Below are 27,008 nucleotides of genomic sequence, written 5' to 3' on the forward strand. Positions count from 1 at the left end.
AAGTTTCATATTTCTTTGTCTCATATTTAAGTCTTTGATTTTTATATAGTCTTTGATTTTGTATATAGTGATATATGGGTATGTGGTTTCATTTTTTGCATATGGATATTAAATTTTTCAGAGCACCATTTATCAAAAGGACTTCCTTTTCTCCAACATTTATTTTTTCATGTCTTTGTGAAAAATCAGTTGGCTGTAAATGTGTGGATTTATTTGTGGTTTTTTATTTATTTCCATTTTCTATGCTTTTTTTGCCAGTACCATATTGTTTTAGTTACTATAGTTTTGTCATATGCTTTCAAGTCATATGTTTTGCTGGTTTTAGTTTTTTTGTCTGAAGGTTGCTTTGGCTGTTTGGAGTCTTGTGGTACCAAATGCCATTGGTATTTGAAAGGGATTGCATTATATTTGTAAATTGCTTTAAGTAGTAGGGACATTTTAACATTATTAATTCTTTCAATCTGTTAAAGTGCAATGACTTTCCATTTTGTTAGGTCATCTTCAGTTTCTTTCATCAGTGTTTTATAACTTTCATTGTTGAGTTTTTTACTTCCTTTGTTACATTTATGACCAGGTATTTTATTTTCTTGAAACTACTCTGAAAGGGATTGTGTTCTTGATTTATTTTTTAGATGGCTTGATACTGTATATGAAAATGTTACTGATTTCTGTATTAATCTTTTAACCTGCCAATTTTACTGAATTTATTAGTTCAAACTCTTTCTTGGTGGAGTCTTTAGGCTTTTCTACATATGAAATTATCTTCTCTGCAAACAGTAATAGTTTGTAGTCTTCTTTAAATTTGCATGTCTTTAATTTTTTTCTCTTGCTAAATTGCTCTGGCTAAAATTTCCACACAGTGTTGAATAAAATTTATAAACGTTAGCATTTTTGTCTAGTTTTAGTTCTTTTTTTTTGTTTGCTTTTGTTTTTGTTTTTTTTCCAGTACCGGGAATTGAACTCACAACCGTGCGCTTGCCAGGCAGGTGCTGTGCCACTGAGCTAAATCCCCAGCCCCCTTGTTTTAGTTCTTAAAGAGAATGCTTCCAACTTTTTTCTGGTTCTCCAGGAGGTTACTAGGTTCTGGTTCACTAGAAGGTCTACTTTCACACTAAATTGTTGAGTTTTTTTTTTATCATGAAAGGATTTATTGTAAAGCTGATGTAGTGATCAGTTATCACTTGTCTGAGGAGGACTATCTCTATCATTTCTGAAGGATAGCTTTTTTGATTACCCTGTCTTTTCTTTTGCACTTATGGTGATTTATTATTCTCACTTTCAGAAATATGATTTCAGCCATATTTTTTTTACTTTGATGTTTCTAATTTATTTAATGAATATAATTTTAGTATTAATTTTGCCAAATATGCAATTTTCTTTTTAATCTCATGTTATGTTACCATCTTATTTTTGAACTCTAATTTTATTGAATCTATTGAAGTTGTTCTGTAATGTGAAATAATTATGAAAAAAATATTTTGGTTGTTCCTTGGGTTTTCTATTAGAAGGGTGTGTTTGTCTTTTGCATGTTATCTTCCTTCCATCTTATATTTCTTCCTTCTCTGTTTCCTTTTTCTGTTTTTCTTGGATGTGTTAGTGCTAGAATTGTTGTCATGTCCTTTCTTTCCATCTTGCTATGCTTTAACAGTGCTGTCCTTGTCTTCATTTTACTCCTAAGAGTTAGTGTAATTTTTAATTGTCCTTTCTATGATATCTGAAACCAGTTTGCTTTTCTTGGCGAGAAGTGCTTGAAAAAAATTATTCTACTCATTTTCACTGTAATCTAAGGAAGTAGTAAGGTGTGTGATCTTTGATATAATACCTTAAGCCTGTTATCCTAAGGTTGGATTTAATGGTTCAATAGAGTTTATTTTTATACCTCCAATTAAGTGGAATAAATGCTGGTAAGAACATTTAAGTAAACCCCAGATCTGTTCAAGAGATGATACTCTGGGTCTTCACATATGACCCCCCAATTCTGCCTATAACATTCAAGCTTTTATTTCCATTAATCAATGGTATCTATTATTAATTTCTTTTCTTTTATCAGTTTTTCTCCAGCAGTCATTTCTCTTCCTAGTAGGTGAATAGACAGAGGAAAAATTACCTATTCAAACTGCTTTGCCCCAGATCTGGGCATTTTAGCTAGAATTCTCTGTATTTCAAAGCTTATCAATTTAGTTTCTGAGGGATGAACAATTTGTCTTGGTTGTACTGCTGCTTCTACTCTCTAATTTTTTATTTCATTGCTTATCTTTTAAAAAGCATTTATAGCATTATGGTGGTCTGTTTTTATTATTTGGTTGGTGTTGAATTTTCTTTGTTGAATTTTTATTCTTTTATTATTGTTTTTCCACCTTGTTATGTATCAGAAGGGAAGAAAAGTTAATGGGTTTTGCTTTGGTTTTTGTTTTGTTTTGTCCTAAGTTGGAGTTCTCTGGACCAAGTTAGATAGCATTGAAACAAACAGATTTGAAGATTTGAAAGAATTTACTTTTAAAACTATCTGGACCTGTCGCCTTTTATTGGAGTGGTGGGTAGAAATGTTCTACTGATCTCGTACAGGCACTATCCTTAGTCTATGGATGCTGTTGAATAGAGCTGTCCTCAGGGGAATACATTTATCTATAATGCTCACCATCAACTGGTAGGTTTTGTGAAAAATCTTCAAATTCTTCATCTGAAAGCTGAATCTCCATATTTTCCAGAAAAGTATTCAGGTTATTCACATCAACTTTTCCTCCTTAGAATAAAAAATCACTTTTAAAAGGCAATAAAATTATTAATTAATGTTAACATTTGTTACCACTTTAATCATGAACACCAGGTCTTCCTGGGTAAAGGGAAAATCAGTGTTAAAACTAGGGGTACAATCTCTTTTTCTGACTGTACTTAAAATTGTAAAAGGAGCTGGGTAATTTTCAGGGAACTATGGCATTATATACCTAACATCCATTAATATTGGGAAACTACATATGAGATTTTCAATTTAATAAAAATAATATCATAAAAATAAAAAGAACCACATATTTATCTGGTTTCTCATCCTAATTTGCACTCACCTTTAACAGTTTTTATACCATCCAGCAACCTTTTTTTAAACACCTTTCCTTGAGCTGTTAAAAAACAGACATAATTGGGGTTAGAGAACAATAATAAAGATGTGCTTAGACCATCAGCCTTCTAAAATTCTCCCAGTCCTCTAGTTTCAAAAAGATAGATTTATTTATGATTTTCTCTGAAGCTTATCTAATTTCTTTTTAGTAATAAAGTTAGCTTGGAGAAATTCTTTAATGAGACAAGTCTGTTCACTCTTGCACAACAGACAATGATTATTGGCTCACAATTTCTTATTAATTTTATTGGTACATTTTAGATATATACTAGAGTAAGTTCGAATCTATACACGACATTTATTGATTTTTTTTCCCAACCCCTCTCCTCCCTTCAACTCCTCTTCCTGTGCTTATTTATAAAAGCTTTGTTTGCATTTTCTTCCTACTATTCTTTTTTCCTTTTCCTTCCTTCCTTTCCCCCTCCTGCATCCCTTGTTCCTCTTCCCATTTGAACATCTTCTTCCTATTTCCCAGTATCTGTTTTACATTTTGGTCCTTATTTACCCTTTCAATTTCTCCTATTAGAGAAACAATGGGATACTTAAACATGTATGTCCTTTTATTTCAGAGTATGGACTCTCTTTTTTCTCCTCCTTGCCTCCTCTTGTTCCTCTTTCTTTTGAACAATTATTTCACGATACCTTTCATACACTTTGCTCCTTATTTACATATTCAACATCACTGGTCATGTGAGAGATGAAAATTATGACAGGGCTGATATTCCATCTCACCCCAGAAAGAATGGCTATTATCAGACGAGATCGGGCGTGTTCAGGGTGGTATGGCCATAGACTAGAATGGCTATTATCAAGAAATCAACCAATAACAAATGCTAGAGGAGTTGTGAGGAAAAGGAATGCTTCTTCATTGTTGGTAGAAGTGTAGACTGGTGCAACCACTGTGTAAATCAGTATGGAGATTCCTCAAAAAACCAGGATTAGATATCCCATTTGATACAGCCATTCCCCTTCTGGGTATCTTCCCAAAAGAATTAAAAAGCATCATAGCATGGCAATGTATGCATACCCATGTTTATAGCAGCATAGTTTGTAATAGTTAAGTCTTGGAGACAACCCAAATGCCCATCAACTGAGGAATGGATAAAGAAGATGTGGGTTTTTTTCTTTTAATACAATGGAGTACTAATCAGCCATAAAGAAAAATAAACGAGACATTTCTAGGTAAATGGATGCACCTTGAGAACATATTCTTAAGTGTAATAAATGGGATCCACATGTGTAGATATCGTATTGTTTCTCTGGTATTGGCTTATATTTTTGAAACACATATCCTATTGGATTTATTTTAACCTTTGCCTTATATTCTTTAGTATTTCTTTCTTTTATCCTTTCTGTATTCTCAGGCATGCTAATGCAAGCAAGCACATCAATACGCTACTAGCAGAAATGAGTGAAACAGTTATTGCTTACTATAACAAGAAATAAATGACCTGGATTTTCTTTGGCAAAATTCTGGTAATTCTAAAAGTTTTAAAACATGATATAAATGACTGGTAATAATTAGTACCATTTTAGAAGAGAAGCTCACAATCAAGTACTCTAAAGCCTTTTGAAGAATATGTATACATTTAAAATACTTGCCATCCAGTGGTAGAATTTTCACTAGCTGTGAATATTGTCTTTCTGTGAACTCAAGTTTCATGTCTTTCAGAGCCTTGTCTAGGTCACTGACATCTATCTGCTCTCCTAGAAAAAAGACAAATGGTGACAAGAATGACAAGGGCACAAAGTAGTGATTTCATACACTAATTGTACAACAAACAAAAAGTTCGAATTTATAATCACTTAAATAATAATGCAAACAGGTAAAAGTAAAACAAATAACAACTTAGTTTCTTTTTCTCTTTTCCTTCTTCTTCCCTTTGCAGTGCTGGAGATTGAAACTAGGGCCTCTTGCCTGCTAGGCAAGCACTATTTACATCCCCCAGCCCAGGTTAAGTTCCTTTTCTTTCTTCCTTCTTTATTTCCTTTCTTTCTTTTCTTTCTTCTTTCTTTTTTTTTTTTTCCAGTACCAGGAATTGAACTCACAACCTTGCACTTGCTGGGCAGGCACTGCGCCACTGAGCTAAATTCCCATCCCCTCTTCTCTCTTTTCTTTGTTTCTTTGTTTCTTTGTTTCTTTGTTTCTCTCTCTCTCTCTCTCTCTCTCTCTCTCTCTCTCTCTCTCTCTCTCTCTTTCTTTCTTTCTTTCTTTGTTTCAACAAATTCTTGCTGTGTAGTGCAGGCTGGCCTTGAACTCTCTTATGTAGCCCAGGCTGCTTCAAACTCAGTGATCTTCCTGTCTCAGCCTCCTGAGTGCTGGGATTACAGGCATGCATCACTACACCTGGCTGCTAAGTATTTTTCTTACAAAAATAAAAATTTAAGTGTTTCTCCTGGTAGTTTTGAAATTATCATATTCATATCTGTACAATATGAAACACATATATTTCATTTAGAAAAATATTTAGGTTACATGCCTTATATTAATTAACTACTAAGTAATACAGTATATAGAAAGATGAACATAGTAAATTCTTGTTGTAAATAATATTTCAAATTTGGACTTGGCCACTATTACCCTGATATCAAAGCCAGATAAAGACATGACAAGAAAACTATAAGCCAGGTGCCAGAGGAGAGGCATGCACCTTAACATGAACAAGCAGATCTGTGCTAGTTGAACAGCATCACTCCCCCAGGGCAGCATGGCCTGCAGAGCAGAAGCAAAGAATAAGCAACTGACCTGATCCTGCCCTAGGACAAAACCCTGGGTGAGAAGGGAGTAACCAGATCCCTTGACTGAGAATATGAAATCCAACAGCCCACTCAAATTTCTGCCCTGCAGCCTACATCCAGCAGAGACTGGAGGGCTGATCATGTTCCGCATTTACCAATGGGAGAAAGGACATACCTTGGTTTGGATGGTAACCAGGGTCTGAGGGAAATCAAACAGAGAGAGGGGCCTCTAGGTCAAGGCGGGAACCTCAAAAACCCAAAGGCCCTAAATCTATAAGAAGAAAATCATGACTGGCTGGATCACAACTGGCTAGATCCCAGGATTGTGGATGTTGGAAAGAAAGCACTTGTTTAACAACATGGGAATTTTTTCATGCACTCGGGCTTTTTTGATTTTTCTATTTTGTATTCTGTTTATCTTTCCTTCATCATTTTTTTTTGGAGGTTTGGGGTATTTTTCCTCCTCTTTGAGTTTCTTTTCTCTCTTTTTCTCTTCCAGCCTTTTCCTCTTCCTTCTTTTTTTTTATCTCTTGTTTCTGCTGTTTATATTTTTTCTTGTTTATTTCTTGCAGTGACTGTTCTCGATCACTATTAACTTCTTTTTACTCTTCAATGAGACCCCCTGTCTTACTTATTCTACTCCTAATATTCCATGGATTAGTTGTTCTAATTTTGCTCTTTTCATTTTCTAGTTCCCCACCTCCCTCCACCTTTAGTAGTAACTACTAAACTTTATGAATTTAAATAGGTCGATAGGTAGTTAATGCTACACTATTGCTGTTGAATACTGTGATACTGTTAGTAGAGGTAAAGTTATTTAATAGATATTTACTGTAGGTTAATAGTAGGTTAATATTTGGCTTGTTTTCGTGCTCATACTATAATTATAGATCTGTCATCTATGCACACGGGTGGTACTTTATTGGCCCTTAGGTTTTGTTATTGTTCACTTTGTAGTTGATTCTGTAATTGATGCTGATTTTATTATTATAGTCAGGGTAACATGCATGTTGCTATTAATTGGTTTTCCTGAGATGACAATATTTGCATAGCCATGGGATCATAACAATATGGTGCCCCATTTGTGGAAAAATGAGAACTGGCCCAAATACACTACAACATTCCTTCTCAAGCAAACTGAGGTGTTTGGATCCTGGGACACTGGCAAAGCCACAGCTAGAAGACACGACTGAAAAGTAGACATTAACTAAAGAGGTTTACAGATTCAAAAAATGTTTCCCACTATAATCAACCCACAACCTTCAAAAGAAACAAATAAGCAAGTAAATCAACACTAAAAGCATGAGAAGGTAAGCCAACGAAATGCCTCCCAAAACTCACTACCCCAAAGCTGAACCATGAGGCACTGAATGGGAGAGAACCAAAAGCTCAACACCTTAATTATGTGAAATGATATCAGGGGAGATAACAAAACAGATCAGTAAGGCATTTATCAAACTCATAGAAGATATAAGTAATAAAGATATTGGGCCAAATACACAGAACTTTCAGTAGTCTACAGAAAACACTAACTGAAAGATAGAAGAGGTAAACAAATTTATGTAAAACATGCAGGAGCTGCATAGAAAAGGGTTAGAGCCCATAAAAGGGCTCCAAATAGAAATTCAGGAGAATAAAATTTTTGTGAAAAGTATGGGCAGGAAAAGTGATCACTGTGAGGACAGAGTACCAGAACTAAAAGATAAGGGTGTTGTCATGACAAATTAATGAGTGATACCTTGAAAACAACAAGACAGCATGTCAAAATGGATCAAATTAGCTCCTAGATGACATAAAGAAGACTAATCTAAGATTAATTGGAAATAGTGAAAAATCAAAAGATAGAAGAAATGGTACAAAAAGGCTGTATACTGAAATAACAGGAGAAAATTTTTCAAATAAGGTAAAAGAATTTAATGCATAAATGAGCCATATAGAATCCCAAACAATCATGATCAGAAAAGAACCTGTCCACAATACATCATCGCCCAAATCCTGGAGGTCTAAGAACAGAATCTTACAGGTGGTTCTTCCTATACACTGACACAGGTCCAGGGGGGAACAGAGGCCCGCAGTCCATGCCACAGCGATGCAAGAAGTAGATCAGAGTGTGTGCAGGCAGCCTCGGGCATGTTGGCATGATGAAAGATGGAGCATTAACCATGGGAGAAGTGAAACTCTAAAATGTGGACGAGGAACCTCTAGAAGAGAGCAAGGCTAAAATTTCCCTGAGGAAATCTAAGGTCTGTGGGTTCAAATGATTTTGAATATTACTGTACAGAGAAGATGGGAAGATTAAAGAGAAAACAGAGATAAAAGGGACAACAGAAAAAGGGAGAGGGAAGGGAGGAGACGGACTAACTGGTGAGTGCCGCGCACCCAGCGCTGGGCCGGGACCTCGTGCTCTGCAGTGCAGCTGGACCTTTCAAAAAGGAGGCTGCCCATTCCACACCACCGTGCTGGGGTGGGGCCAGTAAGACCGAAAGGATCACAGGGCACGTTTGGGAGTGAATGGTCTCAATTCTCCAATGAAAACTCATAGACTGGAAGAATGAATCAAGAAACAAAATCTAATGTTATGTTGTATACAAGAAAACCACCTAATCCCCAAAAGAAACTCAGACTAAAAATCAAATGATGGAAAACAAGATACCATGCAACAGGATGCCCCCAAAGCAGAAGTAACTATCCTATATTCAGACAAAGTAGATTTCAAGCCAAAACTAATCAGAAGTCACAAAGAAGATCAATACATACTGGTTAAGGAACAATGCAACAAGAAGAGAATAATTATTAACATGCACTGAACAACAGCAATCCAACCTTATAACACACATGCTGCTGGACATATCAGCTCAGATAAACATGAGCACAATTATAGTGGGGGATCTGTATCCCATTATCTCAGATAGAGAGATCAGCTAGACAAAATGTCAACAAAGAAATATCAGAATTGAATAAAACCTTCAAACAAATGTACATAGCAAATATATGCAGAGTATCACCAAACAAGAACAGAATACACATTCTTTTCAGCAACACATGGGACTTTCTCCAAAACAGACCACATACGCGCTAGTAAATCAATTTAAATAAATGTTAGAAATGAAATTATACCATGCATATTGACAGTTTCTAAAACTAAATGACAGTGCTACAACAACATATCAGAACTAATGGGACATGATGAAAGCTGTCCTCTGAGGAAGTATATAGCTGTGAATGCTCACATCAGAAAAACAGATAAGCCAAAATAAATAACCTAATGATGCACCTGAAGATTTTAGAAAAACAAAAACATTCCAAACCCACAGCTAGTAAAAGGAAGGAAACTATAAAGATCAGAGCACAAATCAGTGAAATTGAGACCAAAAACAATACTAAGAATTAATAAATTAGAGTTGGTATTTTGAAAGAATGAAAAAAAGACAAACTTTTAACCAGCCTAACAGAGAGAGAGAGAGAGAGAGAGAGAGAGAGAGACAGAGACAGAGAGACAGAGAGACAGAGAGAATCCAAAATCAATGCAATTAGAAATGAAAAAAGTCATTACAGACACTACTGAAATAAAAAACATCATTAAAAACTACTTTGCAAACCTATAAGTTAATAAATTGGAGAATTCAGAATAGGTGGATTCCTAGATAAATATGGATTATCAAAATTGAACCAAGAAGATTTAAAAACTATTGGAAGTAATCCAATAACAGGCAAATTAAAATTGAAGCAGTAATAAATAATTTACTAAGAAAAGCCCATGTTAAGATGTATTTACTGCTGAATTCTACAAAAACTTCAGGAAAGTTCTAAACCGATATACCTCAAGTTCTTTAATGAAATTGAAAGAGAAAGTGTATCCTCAAAGTCATTCCTGTAAGCTGTCATTACTCTAATTCCAAAATAAGATAAGAATTTTACCAAAAAATGAACTATACACCAATCTTTTTAATGAATACAAATGGAAAAATCCTCAACAAGATCCTGGCAAACAAATGCAACAAATCATCAAAGGTATCATACATCATGGTCAACCAGGCTTCATCCCAGGGATGCAAGGATGGTTCAACATACGCAAATCAGTAAATGTAATACATCACAGAAATAGCAGGACAAAAATCACATGATCATCTCAATAAATATAGAAAATTCCTTGATAAAATCCAACATCCTTTCATAATAAAAACCCCAAAAAATAGCGACAGAAGGACCTTTTCTCAATTTGAAAAGAGCCATTTATGACAATCTTATTCCCATCAGAGTATGTGGGATAAAATGGAAGCTTTTCCCATAGAGACAGAAACAAGACAAAGATGTCTACTAACACCATTCCTTTTCAATGTATTTGAAATACTAGCAAGAGAAGTTAGGCAAGAAAAAATAAAAGGTATATATATGGAAAGAAAGAAGTCAAATTATTATTATTTGCAGGTAACACAATCCTCTACATAGAAAACCCACAAAAAATCCACAAAAACACAGCACCCTTAGACTTAATCACCAAATTCAGTAATGTAGCAGGATACAAAATCAACACACAAAAATCAGTAGCATTCCCAAACACTAAAATGAACACACTAAGAAAAATTTGGGAAAAATAACATTCTCAATACCATCCAGAAAAATCTTAAAGAACTAAATCAGACAACCCAAACTGAAAGACCCAATACAAAAACGGGCATCAGAGATGAATATATGCTTTTCAGATGAAGAAATACAAACAGCAAATAAATATATGAAAAAGTGTTCAGCATCATTGGTCATTCGAGAGATGCAAATTAAAACAACACTGAGATTCTATCTCACCCCAGAAAGAATGGCTATCATCAAGAAATCAATCAATAATAAATGCTGGAGGGGCTGTGGAGGTGGGGGGGAAAGAATCCTTCTCCACTGTTGGTGGGAGTGTAGATTGGTACAACCACTGTGGAAATCAGTTTGAAGATTCTTCAGAAAACTAGGATTGGAGGTCCCATTCCACCCAGCTATTCCCCTTCCAGGTATCTTCCTAGAAGAATTAAAAACATTGTACCACAGAGATATATGTGCACCCATGTGTATAGCAGCACAATATGTAATAGGTAGATCTTGGAAACAACCCAAATGCACATCAACCAAGGAATGAATAAAAATGATACAGTCTTTTTATATAATGGAGTATTACTCAGCCATAAAGGAGGATAAAGTGGAGACTTTTACAGGTAAATGGATGCAACTTGAGACCATACTCATAAGTGAAATAAACCAGATACAAATGTGTAAATATCATATTGTCTCCTTAGTGTGAGAAGCTGGAAGAGTAAATGTGACCCAAAATGTACAATAGATATTGTAAAATGGTAAGAAACTTCAGGAAAGAGAAACTGGTCTAGGGGAGTAGAAAAAAGAAGGAAAGGAAAAACCAAAATGAATATATATATACACAAAAGATAGTTAAAAGAGTTTTACTACTAACTTCTCTCAGTTAATTGAAAAGATAGGTTTTTGCTGGTATTGTTTGGACAATTAAATGCTGACACCTTGTACTCTGAGTAACTAAAATGTACCAATAAAAATAGTATAAAAAGTACCACCAAGACTTTTTAAATTAAAAAAATAGGTTTAACTCTCAGAGACATAAGTTTAGGCATGGACTTTCTGAACCCCAGTGACACAAGGAATAATATCAAGAATCAAGAAATGAGGTAACATCAAATTAAGAAGCTTCTGCACAGCAAAGCACAGCATACAGAGTGAAGAGACAACCCACAAAATGGGAAAATAATTTTGCTAAATCTCCCTCACACACAGGGCTAACATCAACAATGTATAAGAACTCAAAAAAATTAGACCCTCCCCAAATGAGTCAATCAAGAAAAGGCAACTGAAATGAATAGACACTTCTGAAAGTACAAATGACCAAAAATCTTTTAAAAAGTTCAGCATCACTGCAGTGCAAGTTAAAACTACTTTGAGACACCATCTTACTCCAGATAAAAACGGCTATGATCAAAAAACCAAATTGAAACAAATGCTGATGATGATGTGGAGAAAAAGAAACCTTCTATGTTGCTGCTGGAAATGTAAACTAGTACAGCCATTATGGAAATCGGTGTGGAGATTCCTCAAAAAACTAAAAACAGAAAGTCCATTTGACCCAAGTAACCTTCTAGGTATCTTCCCCAAAGAGTTAAAATCATCGTATTACAGGGATAAATTGTAGTACCATGCTTGTAGCAGTACAATTTATCAACAGATTTTGGAAATAAGGTTATTATGCTCATCAACAGATTAGGAAAATGTGATAATTATACACAATGAAGTAATACTCTGCAATAAAAAAGTTCAACTTGAGACATTCATAGGTAAATGGATGAAATTTAAGAATATAATATTAAGTTAAATAAGCCATACACATAAGGTCAAACATTTCATAGTTTCTCTTATATGAGAGATTGAATATATATGTATATAATATATGCAGATAAAGAACAAAATAGAAGACAAACAAAGTAGGGAGAAATTAAAATAATTCCATGGATTATCTATTTCACCTTATCAAAAATATTTTAATATACAATATATATTAATTTGTTTCATTTATACTACTAGTTTGTCTTATTTATTGAAAAGAAAGTTTTGTGTTATTATTTTTTCTTATTTGTAAGAGTCTTTTTGTCTCAGTAATTACTTTGAAGATAATGATACAGAGTGTATTGACTATCATTATCCTTTTATCATTTTGTTATGAAACTTTTATATTTTTTCTTTTTCCCATGAATTTTTAATTCTATTAATACAGGTTTGCAATTCATGCAGTTTACAGTCATCTTGGGGAGTGGTTACATGTACATACTACAGCTTGTTTCTTTTGCTTAAAGTCTCCTTCTCTCCCCTTCCCCCGTCCTTCTCCAGGTCCCCACCCCCTTTTCATGGCATATAGTGCTTACATCCTGTACATGGCACACTTTTATTTCTCTCATTTCTCCTGCCCCTCCTGCTCACTCTTCACCCTTGTTCACTTGGACCATTTCTCTGCTGTAAGAGAGCAGTCCCTTTGCTTCTTTCTATCCATCGTTTTCATTTTCTTTGTTTGTACTTTACCTCAATCAAAAGAGAGATACCTTATGGTATTTCAGTTTTGTGTCTGGTTTATTTCACTCAACATTACATTTTTCAGGTGCACCCTCTTGTATTTTTTCATAGAAGAAAAAAAACAAATGTACTTCAACACAATTATGGGCCAAATTAACAAACACAGCTAAAAAAATATTTAATAGTGAAAAGTTTAAACTATTTCTATAAGATCAAGACCAAGATAAGAATGTCTACTCTTGTTACTTCTATTTAACAAAGTACTGAAATTACCCAGCCAGAGAAATTAGACAAGAGAAAGAAAAAAACTATCCATACTGGAGAAGAAGTTGAATTGTTTCTGAAGATGTTATGATCTTATATAAAGAAAACACTATAGACTTCATGAATAGCTTTTATAACTAAAAATCAATTCAGTGAAATTGCAAGAGATAAAGTCGGTGTATAAAAATCAATCGTTTTTCTGTGCACTAACAATGAACTTCCTAAAAAAATCAAGAAAACAATCGCATTTGCCATAGCTGCCAAAACAAAAAGCAAACAAACACACAAAAAAATGAATAAAACCAAGTAAAAAACTTTTATGAGCAAATTGAACCTAGAAGATAAAATGTCTGTATGCAGAAAACTGTGAAACACTGGTTAAAGAAATTGAAGAAGACACAATAAATGAAAAGATACCTGTGTTCATGGAACCGGGAGAATTAATATTGTTAAAATGTTTATGCTACTCAATTATAGGGATTCATTGCAATCCCTATAAGAATTCTAATGACATTTTGCACAAAAATTGGAAAAACAATCTGGAATTCATTCTACTATAATTTGAATGTGTCCCCTAAGAGTCCATGTTTGGAAAATTTAATCCTTAAATTTATATGTTAATGATAGTTATAAATAACACCTTCAGGAGGTAATTAAGATTAGATGAGCAGAATGCAAAATCAACAAATGAAAATCCATAGCATTGCTATAAAACCTAATCAAGGAGATGAAACATCTCTACAATGAAATTGCAGAACTTTGAAGAAAGAAAATGAAGAAACTAGAAAATGGAAAGTCATCCCTTGCTCTTGGATTGGAAGAACTAATATCATAAAAATGGCAATAGCACCAAAAGTGATCAAGAGATTTAAGGCGGTATTTATTAAAATACCAACAACATTCTTCACAGCACCAGACAAAACCTTCCTAAAACTCCTATGGAACCAGAAAAGACCCAGAAGAGCCAAAGCATCTTGAGCAAAAAGAGAAAAGTTGGAGGCATCACAATGTCATATTTATATTATAAAGACAGAGTAAAAAACAAAAACAAAAACAAAAAATAAAAAAGCATGGTACAGGTACAAAAACAGACATGTAGACCAACAGAACAGAATAGAAAACACAGAAACAGCCCCATCTTCCTATAGCTACATTTTTTGTTTTTTGTTTTTGGCAAAACGGTCAAAAGCAGACACTGGAGAAATGACAGCCTCTTTTACAAACGTTTCTAGGAAATCTGGGTATCCATGAGCAAAAGATTGAAACAGATCTTTATCTCTAACCCTATACTAAAACCAAATCAAAATGGATCAAAGAGCTAGGTTTAAAAATAGAAACTTTGGACTGCTGGAAAATAACACAGGGAAATGCTTAAAGTCACAGGCTTTAAGAGTAGAGAGTGCCTGAACAGGTCTCTAACAGCACAAGAAATAACACCAAGACTCTACAAACGGGACTGTGCTAAATTAAGAACCTTCTGCACAGCAAAGGAAACAGTCAACAAAGGGAAGTAACGACCTACAGAATGAGAGCAAATGTTTGCTAGCTAGCCTTCTGATGGAGAACTAATATGCAGAATATATAAAGAACTAAAAAAAATCACCCAAGTGACTCAACCAAAAAATGGGCAAATGAAGAATAGTCAGTTTTCAAAAGAAGAAGTACAAATGGCCAGTCGGTACATGAAACAATGTTCACCTTTAGCCATTAGGGAAATGAAATCAAAAGAACTTTGAGACTCAATTTTACTACAGTCAGAAGGGCTGTCATTAAGAATACAAAAAAATAACAAATACTAGCAAGGATGTGCGGCAAAAAGAACACTTGCATTGTTGATAGGAATGTAAATTAGTCCAGCTACTGAGGAAATCAGTATGGAGATTCCTCAGAAAACTAAAAACAGAAATTCTATTTGACCCAGCTATATCTTTTCTGGGTACATTACTGAAAGAATAAAATATACCACACTACAGTGAAACATGCATAGCCATGTTCACAGGGGCACAACTCACGGTAGTTAAACTCTAGAAATAGCTTAGATGGTCATCAGCAGAAGAATGGATAAATAAAATGTGGTTAACGGCATGTGATTCAACCTGAAAGTGGATGAAATCATGGTTTTTGCAGAAAAATGGTGTATGCTTGAGACTACCATGCTAAATTATTAAGTCAGACTCTGCAAGTTAAATATTGCAAGTTTTCTTTTATATAAGAAAACTGAAATATAAATAAATGTGTAGAGTAACAAAGAGATGATAGGAAACTAACAGGTAGACTGTTGGAGAAGGCAAAGAGGACCAGGAATTTAAATGGCCAAGGTGTGTGAATGTACTTTTCCCCACAAACAACATTACTCTGCGTTACAAATACGTACTAATAAAAATTGGAAAAAAAGATTAGATGAGGTAATGTGAATGGCACCATGAGGTGGCATTAGTGGCTTTATAAAAAGCAGAAAGACTCAAACTGGTGCTTTTGCTCTATGTGACTATGTGATGCCCTCACCCAGGTGAGGATGCAGCAAGAAAGCACACAACAGATGCCAGCACTAGGTTCTGAGACTCCCTACGCTCCAAAACCAGGAGCCAGAGAACCCTCTATTCTTTATAAATTGCCTTGTCTGTGCATGATTTCACTTAAGTGTGGAGTGTAAAGTAAGGGACTTCACAGAAGTAGAGAATAAAAGGCGGTTGCAATCAGCTAAGGCTGGACCATGTTGGTCAAAGAACACAGATTTTCATTAGACAGCAAAATAAGTTTGAAAGATTTACTGTACATTATGGTTAATTCGGTCAGTGGCAATGAACTGTTAGGGAATTTGAGGATAGAATTTAAATGTTCTCCAAACAAAAAACGGTATGTGAGGCAATGCATATGTACCTATATCAAAGCATCATGTACCCCATAAACATATGTGATTTTGACTTCTCAATAAAAAAAGAGGTCTTGAGTTTCTGTAACAATTTTTGTTTTGGACTATTTTTAATGTAAATAATCTTTGATTATTATAGCTTTTATATTTTGTAATTTGGGGAAGGAAAATAATTTTGGTTTAATTAAAACTTTTTAATTCAGTGGAAAACAAATTATTGGAAGCTCTGGAGAGCTCCACCATCATCATTACAAAAAGGTCATACGACAGCCTGAACAGGACAGAAGGCAATGGTGCTCTCATCTGTGGACAAGACATGGCAAGTGAACTTGGTATAGTTTTTGCAGTGACCATGCCTCCCCTGTGCCCTTGGATCCAGCTGTGCACATATCAGGAACAGCAGTGGATTCATTTCTTATCCCTTTTCCACTATGAGAATTCAGGTGACTGTTGTAAAAAAAAAAAAAAAAAAAAAAAGTAGCCCTGTTTGTAAAAAGATTGTTTTTTCCATAGTCATGGTCATAAGAAAACACCAGAACTGACTTTAAACTTGAGATATCAATGACAATATACCTCAGTAAACACACTTTTTTTAAATTTTAAAGAGAAAAGAACAAAAACGAAATAACACAAAAACAATAAAAATGATATGGAAATTCAAAAAAAGATGAGAGGAAATTAACAATGGTTATTGTATTACATACTGTTATTTTTTTTTTTTTTTTTTCGGTACAGGAAACCGGAAAAGTGCTTGCCAGGCAGTGCTGTGCCGCTGAGCTAAATCCCCAGTCCTATACTGTTATCTTCAAAGTAGTTGCTCAGATTACCAGACATAGGCATGCAAGATTGATCAAACAATTAAACCTTAACTATTCCTTTCAAAAAACCAATAGAAATTATTAGTTCAATTATCTTAGCTATTTTGTGTATCTATCTATCTATCTATATATTTCCCTTCTTTCTTTTTTTTTTCTTTCTCTCATCCCAGTTGTTCTTTCCTTTTGAGCAGTTTTTTTCCCTTTCACAATATATGTCGTACCTTTCAAATTTTAATTATTCTTTCAGGTTCTCACACTAAGAAGACAGTATGATGTTTACACATGAGGGTCTGATTTATTTCACTTATGAGTATGGTCTCGAGTTGCATCCATTTACCTATAAAAGCCTCGAGTTTACCTTTCTTTACAGTTGATAATACTCCATTGTATAAGAATACCACATCTTTTTCATCCATTCCTCAGCTGATGGGCATTTGGGTTGTTTCCATGATTTAGTTATGACAAATTGCAGTGCTATAAACATGGGTGCACATACATCGCTGTGGTATGACATTTTCAGCTCTTCTGGAAAAATATCCAGAGGGAGAATAGCTGGGTTTAATGGGACCTGTAACCCTAGTTTTTTGATTTCCACAGTGGTTGCACTAATCTATGTTCCCACCAACAGTGGAAAACCATTCCTTTTTCCCCATAGCCCCTCCAGCATTTGTTGTTGGTTGATTTCTTGATGATAATCATTCTTTCTGGGATGAGATAGAATCTCAGTATTGTTTTAATTTGCATTTCTCAAATGATTAATGTTGAACATTTTTTCATATATTTATTCACCATTAGTATTTCTTCATCTGAGAAGTGTGTATTCATCTCAGGTGCCCATGTTTGGATTGGGTCTTTGAAGTTTGGGTGCCTGGTTTTTTAAATTCTTTACATGTTCTAGATAGATGTCCTTTGTCTGAGGGACTAAAATTTATTCCCAATTTGTCAGTTTTCTTTTTACTCTGTTGGTGATTTCTTTTCCTGTGCAAATATCTGTTTCATGTCTGTTTTTGTGCCTGTACCAGGATTTTTTTTTTTTTCACTCTGGCTTTTCAGTAAGATGGGATCCCAGTTGTTGATTCTTTGAAATACTTCCCATGCAGTTTGGTTTTTTAATGAACTGTCTGCCTACCCCTATGTCTTCAAGATTTCTATCTACTTTCTCTTACAGTAGATTTAGTGTTTGCATTTCAATATTTAGATCTTTGATCCATTCTGATTTGAGTTTAGTGCATGGTGATAGACATGGATCTAATTTTAATATTGGGCATGTGGAGAACCAGTTTTTCCAGCGCCATTTATTAAGAAGACTATCTTTCCTCCAGTAAACATGTTTGGCCCCTTTGTCAAAGATAAGGTGGTTGAGTGTGTTAGTGGTTGTGGCTGCATCTACTAGTCTATTCTATTGATCTTTGGGTCTCTTTGCCAATACCATGCTGATTTTATCATGATAGCTTTATAGTATAATTTCAAGTCAGGGATTGCTCTTGCTATTCTAGGTCTCTTCTGGTTCCAGATGAATTTTAGGAATGTTTTCTCTAGATCTGTGAGGTATACTAATGGGAATTTGATCAGGATTGCATTGAAGCTATATAACAGTTTTGGGAGTATGGCCATTTTCACAATGTTGGTTCTTCCCCTCCATGAGCAAGGAATATTTTTCCATTTTCTGAAATCCTCTCCAATCTCTTTTTTTCAGAGTACTGTAGTTTTCACTGTATAGATCTTTTTACTTGTTTTGTTAGATTGACTCCTAAATATTTTAATTTCTTAGATGCTGTGGTGAAAGGTAAGGTTTCCATAATTTCTCTCTTAGTGTGCTGTTTATGTATAGGAATACTATTGATTTTTGTGTTGACTTTGTATCCATCTATGCTACTGAGTTTGGTTATTAAATCTAGGAGTCTTTTGGTGGAACTTTTGGGGTCTTCCATGTAGAGTATCATGTCACCTGCGAATAATGATAATTTCACTTCTTCCTTTCCTATCTTTATTCCTTTTATTTCTCCGTCTTGTCTAATTGCTCTGGCTAATGCTTTCAGAATTATGCTGAATAGGAGTGGTGACAGTGGACATCCTTGTCTTGTTCCTGATTTTTAAGTTAAAGCTTTCAGTTTTTGTCCATTTAGTATGATGTTGTTTGTCATAGATGGCTTTTATCAGATTCAGATAAAGTCCTTCTATTCTGATTTTCTGTAGGTTTTTTTAAATCATGAATGAGTGTTGGACTTTATCAAAAGCTTTTTCTGCATCTATTGAGATGATCATTTGGTTCTTGTCTTTGGTTCTGTTGATATGGTGTATTACATTTATTGATTTGCATATATAGAACCATCCCTGCATTCCTGGGATGGATCCCAATTGGTCATGATGTATAATCTTGTTAATGATTTGCTGCATTCTTTTTTTTAGAATGAAAACATACAAACAGACATAAGCAAATCAATGCCAAAACAATGAAAGCAGTACAGAATTTCAGACAAGGTGATAGGAAATAAACAATCACGATTGCATTACATATTGTCATCTTCAAGTTGGTTACTCAATTAAACAAATATAGGCATGTAGGATTGATCAACCAATAGATAGTAACTGTTCCTTTCCATAAAGCAATAGAAATTAGCAGTACAATTATCTTAGCTATCTTGTGTATACATATATACATATTTTTCTCTTTCCTTCTTTTCTCTTTCCCTCAGCCCAGTTGTTCTTTCCTTTTGAGCAGTTTCATTCTCTTTCACAATATCTATTGTGCCTTTTAGATTTCATTTACTCTTTCAAGTTCTTACACTAGTGAGACAATGTGGTATTTACACATGTGGGTCTGATTTATTTCTCTTATGAGTATGGTCTCTAGTTGCGACCATTTACCTATAAAAGCCTAGAATTTATCTTCCTTTATAGCTGAGTAATAGTCTATTATATAAAAATACTGCATCGTTTTTATCCATTCCTCAGTTGATGGGCATTTGGGTTGCTTCCATGATTTAGCTATTATGAATTGCACTGCTGTAAACATGGGTGCACATATATCGCTGTGGTATGATGTTTTTAGTTCTTCTGGAAAAATACCCAAAAGGGAAATAGCTAGGTTGAATGAGAGCTCTAATTCTAGTTTACTGAAGAATCTCCAGACTGATTTCCACAGTGGTTTCGCCAGTCTACAGTCCCACCAACAGTGGAAAAGGGTTCCTTTGTCCCCACAACCTGGGCAGCATTTTTTATTAGTTGCTTTCTTGATGACAGCCTTTCTTTCTGGGGTGAGATGGAATCTCAGTGTTGTTTTAATTTGCATTTTTTGAATGACTAATGATGTTGAACATATTTCATGTATTTATTTGCCATTTTTATTTCTTTATCTGAGAAGTGTGTATTCATCTCAGATGCCCACTTTTGTATTGGGTCTTTGAATTTTGGGGGCCTGAGTTTTTAAAATTCATTATATGCCTGAGAGAGAAGACCTTTGTCTGAGGGACAGTTGGCTACATTTATTCCAAATTTGTGGGTTTTCTTTTTACTTTGCTGGTGATTTCTTTTCATGTGCAAAAACTTCAATAAAATGAGATCCCAGTTGTTGAATCTTTGAAGTATTTCCTGTGCAATTTGATTTTTGTTTACATTGCTTTACTTTGCCTCATCTTGCATCTATTGAATTTTTATTTCCTGGTTCCTTGTGTTTTTTTTTTTTTTTAGAGATCTTCCTTTTGTGATTGTTAGTTGCCATGCTGTCTTTAACTTCTGAAAGTCTATCTTCAGTTTTGTTCAAGTGATTTTGCCAGCTTTGAATGGAATTTTGAAGTTTGAATTTCTTGGATAGCTCTTTGAATCTGTTTCATGCATTCTAATTCTTTCTTATATTGTTTATTCAAGGTTTCCACCATTTTTCTGTGTTCCTCTATTTTTTAATCTATGTCTTCTTTTGACATGCTGAGTAATTGTTTCATCATGGCTGTCATTTCTTTTTTTTTTTTTTTAACCTGAGAGATTATTTGTGATCTGATTTCCTCTATCACCTATTGTAGTTTTTTTTTTTTTTTTACTTCAGCTGCTATCATTTCAGAAATTTCAGTGTGTGCCTTCCAAGTTCTCCTATGTCAAAGTCTTTTGGACTTGTTCTGGTTGGGGTGGAGGTCTGTGATTGCATTCTGCTCCTTTATCTTGTAATTTTTGAAGCTCCTGAGTTTCCTGAGGCTCAGAGTCAGTCCCGTGATGGTGGTAGGAGGTGGAGCACTGAGACTTACTCCTCCTGTGCAGTGCACCTAAGGTCCCTGGGTTTCCCAAGGTTCCAACTCATTTCCATGATCCATAAACACACTTCTTCAAGCTAACCAGTGACAGCCAGTTGTTTCTGAATGTGAACCACATGGGAAGAATCTGACTTTGATTAAACTTGTCAACACTAAACTGGACGTGGCAGTACAGGCTTCTAATCCCAGAATTCTCAGAGATCAAACCAAGAGGATTAAAGTTTTGAGCCAGTCTGGGCAATTTAGCAATTTAGTGAGACTTTGTCTCACAAAAGGTTGTGGGTCGACCTTAATGATAAGGCACTGGATTCAATCCACAGTAGGAAAAGCAAAGCAAAACAAAACAAAGCCCAGTCAAACAAAACCTTTTGTGAACACCAACCAATCAGTAAAACTGGGACCAAATTTTTACAGATAACACTATACTTATACTTCATATGTAACCTTAACTGCACACCACTCCTCCCTGCCCAAGTCCTTTATACATCAGCAATACTCTCTGCAGAGTAGAAACTGTGCCTGATTAGTTTTGTTCTTACATCTCTGATTATAAATAACTGTATCAACTTTTAAGAATCAAGGAGGATGCAGTCAATTTGAAGAGTCCCATCTGGCACCATTCCAGGGCACTGCTGGACCAAATGATGTGCTCTAGTTTTGTGTCTAGTTTTTATTTGTCTTTCGTCTAGTTTTGTGTCTAGTTTTTATTTGTCTTTCACATTTTTTCCATATCTCATTTGTAACAACAGTTTGAGCCCTGACTGTTTTTTCAAGATCTTGCTGGTAAATTACTTTTGTTACTTAGGATTTGTCAGTATTAGGTATTTGTAATCAGCCTTTTTTATTTGTAGTATACTATTTGACAAATATTTCTGCAATAAATATGTCTATTCTTCTCATGCTTTTATTTCTTAATATAGCATTATCTCATTTATATTCCTTCTGAATTGTCTTTTTTTTTTTTTTTTTTTTTGGTCAGTACTGGGAATAAAATCCAGGGCCTTCACACTGGCTTATATTTCCAGTCCCAACCCCTTTTTTCTTTCTTTTTTTCTTCTTTGAGACAGGGTATTGCTAAGTTGTCCAGGCTGCATTTGAACTTGCAATATTTCTGCCTCAGCTTCCTGCAGTGTTAGGATTAACAGCATGTGCCACTGAGCACATGTTGTACCACTGAGCTAAGTCCTCCGCCCTGCCAATCACTTCTAAAATTCTGTATTTGTGGAAGGACATGAACCCTTTTACATTGTTTGTGGAATGTAAAATAGTACAACCAGTATGGAAATCAATATGGAGGTTGCTCCAAAAACTGAATATAGAAATTTCAACTGGCACTGCTATATCTCTTATGGGAGTTTCCATAAAAGAGTCAAAGACATCCTACAATGCATATCATATGCATCATACTACGCATGTGATATATGCATACCCAAGTTTATAGCAGCACAATTCACAAGAGCTAAACTAGACAAACGGCTTAGGTACCAATTAACAGATAAATGGATAAAGAAAATTTGGAGAATTTTACTCAGCCATAAAGAAGAATGAACTAAGGTCATTTATAAGAAAATAGATGGACCTTGAGACCATAATGTTAAGTGAAATAAGTCAGACATACAAGGTTAAATAGAATAGTTTCTTCTATATGAGAAACTTCAAATATAAATAAAGAGCAAAATAAAGAAGAGATAGTGTAAAACAGGAGGAAGACTTTTTAGAAATGGGAAAGTAAAGCAGGGGGATAAGGGAAAGAGGAAAGTAGCTTGTTATGGTTGTATCTAGACACCCCCTGCCACCCAGCCTAGAGCTCTTAGGTGGTACTATTCAGAGGTGGACGGATCTAGGGAGTGTGAATATGAATTAAGGTTGTGTGATAAATAAATTGGTCCACTTATTGGCTGAGCAGAGCTCTGGGTGTGGGTAATGGGAAGGCCCAACCTGGGTGTGGGTGGCACCACCCAATGGGCTTGTAACCTGAATGGAATAAAAGGGAAAGGGAGGTTCACTGCTTGTTGCCTCTAGCCTGGCACACCAGGCTAGATTCTTCTCTTCCATGCCCCTCTGTCAGGCTGCTCTGCCTTGCACCAGTGACTATGGATTGGAACTTCTACTGTGTTTTGTCCCAGCAATGAGAAAAGAAACTAAGACAACAAGAGCAGGGGGTAAAAATTGATCAAGGTCTTAATTTTTAATTGGTATATGCTTTCAATTTGTCCAAACATATTGTAAATTGCAAACATATACCAAAAAAAAAAGATAAAAAATAAAACTCTGTATTTGAGGATCAATGATTTTTACATTGTTGATAGTATAGTCCTTTATAACCTTCACTTTGCTTTGCGTTTTTGAGAACCCAGTGGTCATTAACAAGCATCTACTCTTGACTATGATGACTTTCTTGTTCATGAGGAGTTCATTCAATTTATCTGTGTCAACTCTTGTAGGTACCTTTGTAAATGCAAAATATTTTACTTAGAAAAAAGTGTGTATCTCGAGACGTTTTTCCTATGCAAAAATTTAAAAACTCAATACATGAAAAGGATCTCTAAAAATTAGGATAGGCTCCCCAAATGGTCAGATTCTTTAATTTGTATGTAGGCCTGCTTCAAAAAATGCTGTCACCAAAATAGCCTCTCTGAGCTTCTGAAGCCTATTTTCCTTTAATTACTCTTTCTTTTCTTTGTAAACCATACTCAACAATATCTTTACTCTTTCTGTATCTTCCCTGATTTCTTAAACAAGGGGGCATTCTCATGATTTCTTTTAGAAAAATATTAAACAAATTGCATAATATCCTTTTAAAGTTGTTAGGTTAGGAATGAGTAATATAAAAGTTGAATTTGAACTCTGGTGTAGAGCTAATTATAAGTAAAGATTTTCTTAAATTTTAGGGCTTTAGGAAAAAGCTTATTGTAGAATTTAGGTTTTCATTAGGTAATGCCCTGGAGTACCATATCTATGTACCAACAATTTTACTTAGTTAATAGCTCTAAGATGGAGAAATTAGAAGCAACACAGTAAAAAAATTGAAAGAGAAGATTTAAATAACTTATGCCTAGCTTAAAAATTACCCTTGAAGCTAGGAATGGTGGTGTTTCCCAGCACTCAGAGATGGAGGCAGGAAGAGCACAAGTTTTAGGCCAGCCTGGGTGACATCATAAGTTCAGTTCAGCCTGGACTACATAGTGAGACCCTTTCTCAAAAAACAAACAAACAAGCAAACAAACAAAGCAAACAAAATCCTTGAGAAAGTACTACATAATGCCATTTCAGAAGACTTTCTGTCAAATATAAAGTGAATAAAGATCCAAAAGTGTAGTTTTCAAACAATATTCTGGGATAGGACTGATAGCTGAAGTAATTATCTTTTCTTTATACAAATGAACTCTGACCTGAATTAGGGGACATAGAAAAAATAAACTGAAATGGAAAATTGCCAATTCCAAAAGTATCTGTGACCAAACATTTTCTTTTCTTTCTAAAAGACTGACACATAAAAATTGTACATATTTATGGGGTACCACATAGTATTTCAATAAATATGCATTGTATAATGTTCAAAGAAGGATAAGCATATCTATCTCTTTGAGTATTTATCATTTCTCTGTGATGAAAATGTCAAAATCCTTTCTACTAGCTTTTTTGAAATACATAGTACATTTTTGTTATCCAAGATTACTCTGCTGTACAAAAAAGACACCAGAACTTATTTCTTCTTTCTAACTGTAATTTAATGCCCAGTGGACAACTTTCCCAATTCCTTCCTCTTAGGTACTCTCCCCAGCCTCTGATAACCACTATCCCACTCTCAACTTTGATGAAACCAACATGGCCTATATTTTCTAAAGCTTAGAAATAAAAATAGAAATTAAAAACAGGCATATAACCATCCAAATAAAATAGTCTTCTAAATAGAAAAAGGACCCAAAAGTCCTTTGTTCACAAATAATTAAAAGTCTACGAATGAGGGCATTGATGCCAACAAGAGCCATTGAAATAGTGAATGAGAGCCTGACCTAATAGCATGTTGGTTACCAATGCTCCCTAACACCAGAACATGGTAAAGATTTGAATTTTAGACTCTAAAAACAAGAGGCACTTGAGCAACAAAAGATAAAGTATATTCCAGGCAGAGGAAGAAAGAAAGAGCTCTGAGCAATAAAGAGGTGATGAGAAAGCCAAAAACTATGGAAAATTTAGAAAGGTAATGCAAAGAAAAGTAGTTTGTAATATCAACCTCAGGCCTCAGCGAGGAGGGTAAGATGACTACAAGTATGAAGCGAGCCTGAAGAGCGCTGGCAGTCCAAATGATAGACAATGACCCAGTTCTGCTGCAGGAGAAACCTACAATTCTTGCAGGCTTTGAGTCCAGTGTGGGGATTTATTGTGAAAGAACTCCTGCATGACAAGCTAGCTTTGGAGAAGAAGTTTACTCAGCATATCTTGGAGTGCAATAGCAGGGACACATCTTGACAGAGGGGCTATTGTTTCAGATTGAGTTACTCTTGAGATCAGCAAATGTGGAACAATTTCAGTTCTAGACCTCTGGGGACACGTGGCTGCAGTGACTAAGTGAGACAGCTATGAGAGAACATTGTTGGGGAGGAGGGTCAGTCACAGGTCCACAGAGGAGTTTAAGCAGTGGGGATCTCCTGTTGTGGAAGGCACAGCAGTCAGTGGCACCTCTCTGTGTGATGAGGAAAGAACAGGACTATGGTTTACTGAAGGGTTCAGATTTGAACAGTTCTTAGACTGAGGTTGGACAGTAGATTGCTTAGTTCTTCCAGCTCTTCCCCTCCAACACATAATTGAGTGGTCTGCTTACTTTTCCCACTCTTCGGTGTATTCAGGGATATGTCTCAGCTTGGACATCTAATATTTCATTGTTGAATATTTATCAGGTTGCTCTGTCTTTTTCTGACAGTGGGGTGTTGAGATCCCTCAATATAATTAGTGCTTATTTGATTTTTCATGTCTGTTAGTATTTGTTTTATATAAGTGTGTGCAATGGTATTTGTTGCCTATACATTTATGATTGTTACCTTTTCCTCTTGGATTCTTCCCTTTACAAAGATGTAGTGACATTCTTTGTCTCTTTTAATTATTCTTGGCTTGAAATTCACTTTGGCTATAAATAGAATAGCTACCACTGCTTTTTTCTAGGTTTCTGTCACATGACATATTGTTTTCCATCCTTTGACTTTCAGTTTATAAATTTGTTTCTGAATGAAATGTGTTTCTTGTATGCAGCATGTTGTTGGATCTTGCTTCTTGATCAATTCTGCACATCTGTGTCTTTTGATTGGTGAATTGAGACCATTACCACTGATGGTTATAACTGAAACATATTGAATTATTCTTGTCATGTTATTGTCCTGTTGTTGGTTCTCTTTTTTTTCCCCTCCCTCTGTTTGTTTCCCTTGCCTAGTGGATTCCTTCTGTTGGGGTTCATGGAGTTGTAGTCCTTGTTTTCTCTTCTAGAATGTCCTTCAAAACCCTTTGGAGTGCTGGTTTGGTGGCCATAAATTTCCTCAGGTGTTCTTTATCTTGGAAATCTTATTCCTCCGTCAGATTTGAAAGATAGTTTTGCAGGTTACATCAATCTGGGTTGGAGGTTGTTTTCCTTTAGAGCTTGAAATACTTCATGCCAAACTCTTCTTGACTTCAAGGTTTGTGCTAAGTCAGATGTGATTCTGATGGGCTTTCCTTTATATGTGATTTGTTTTTTTCCCTAACAGCTTTTAAGATTTTATTTTTGTGTTTAATTTTTGGAATCTTGACTATGATATGCCTGGCTGTAGAATTTTATGAGCATGGCTAATTGGAGTTCTATATGTCTCTCTTACCTGTACATCAAATTCTTTTTTTCCTCCCAGGGAAGTTTT

General features: G+C 35.0%; 1 protein-coding gene across 1 annotated transcript in view; it reads right to left on the bottom strand.

Moving 5' to 3' along the window:
* The window catches only part of Efcab3 (EF-hand calcium binding domain 3), a 494,429-nt gene that overhangs the window by 185,617 nt on the left and 281,804 nt on the right, over positions 1-27,008 (bottom strand). Inside the window, exons 67-69 of the mRNA XM_005402243.2 lie at positions 4,718-4,822; positions 3,063-3,116; positions 2,639-2,743 (exon numbers count right to left, since the gene is read on the bottom strand). Of these exons, the coding sequence (XP_005402300.2) occupies positions 2,639-2,743; positions 3,063-3,116; positions 4,718-4,822 (264 nt within the window). The remainder of the gene's footprint in view (positions 1-2,638; positions 2,744-3,062; positions 3,117-4,717; positions 4,823-27,008) is intronic.

This window comes from Chinchilla lanigera, unplaced genomic scaffold (assembly GCF_000276665.1).
Source record: "Chinchilla lanigera isolate Chin_1 unplaced genomic scaffold, ChiLan1.0 scaffold00077, whole genome shotgun sequence".
Classification (NCBI taxonomy): Eukaryota; Metazoa; Chordata; class Mammalia; order Rodentia; family Chinchillidae; genus Chinchilla; species Chinchilla lanigera.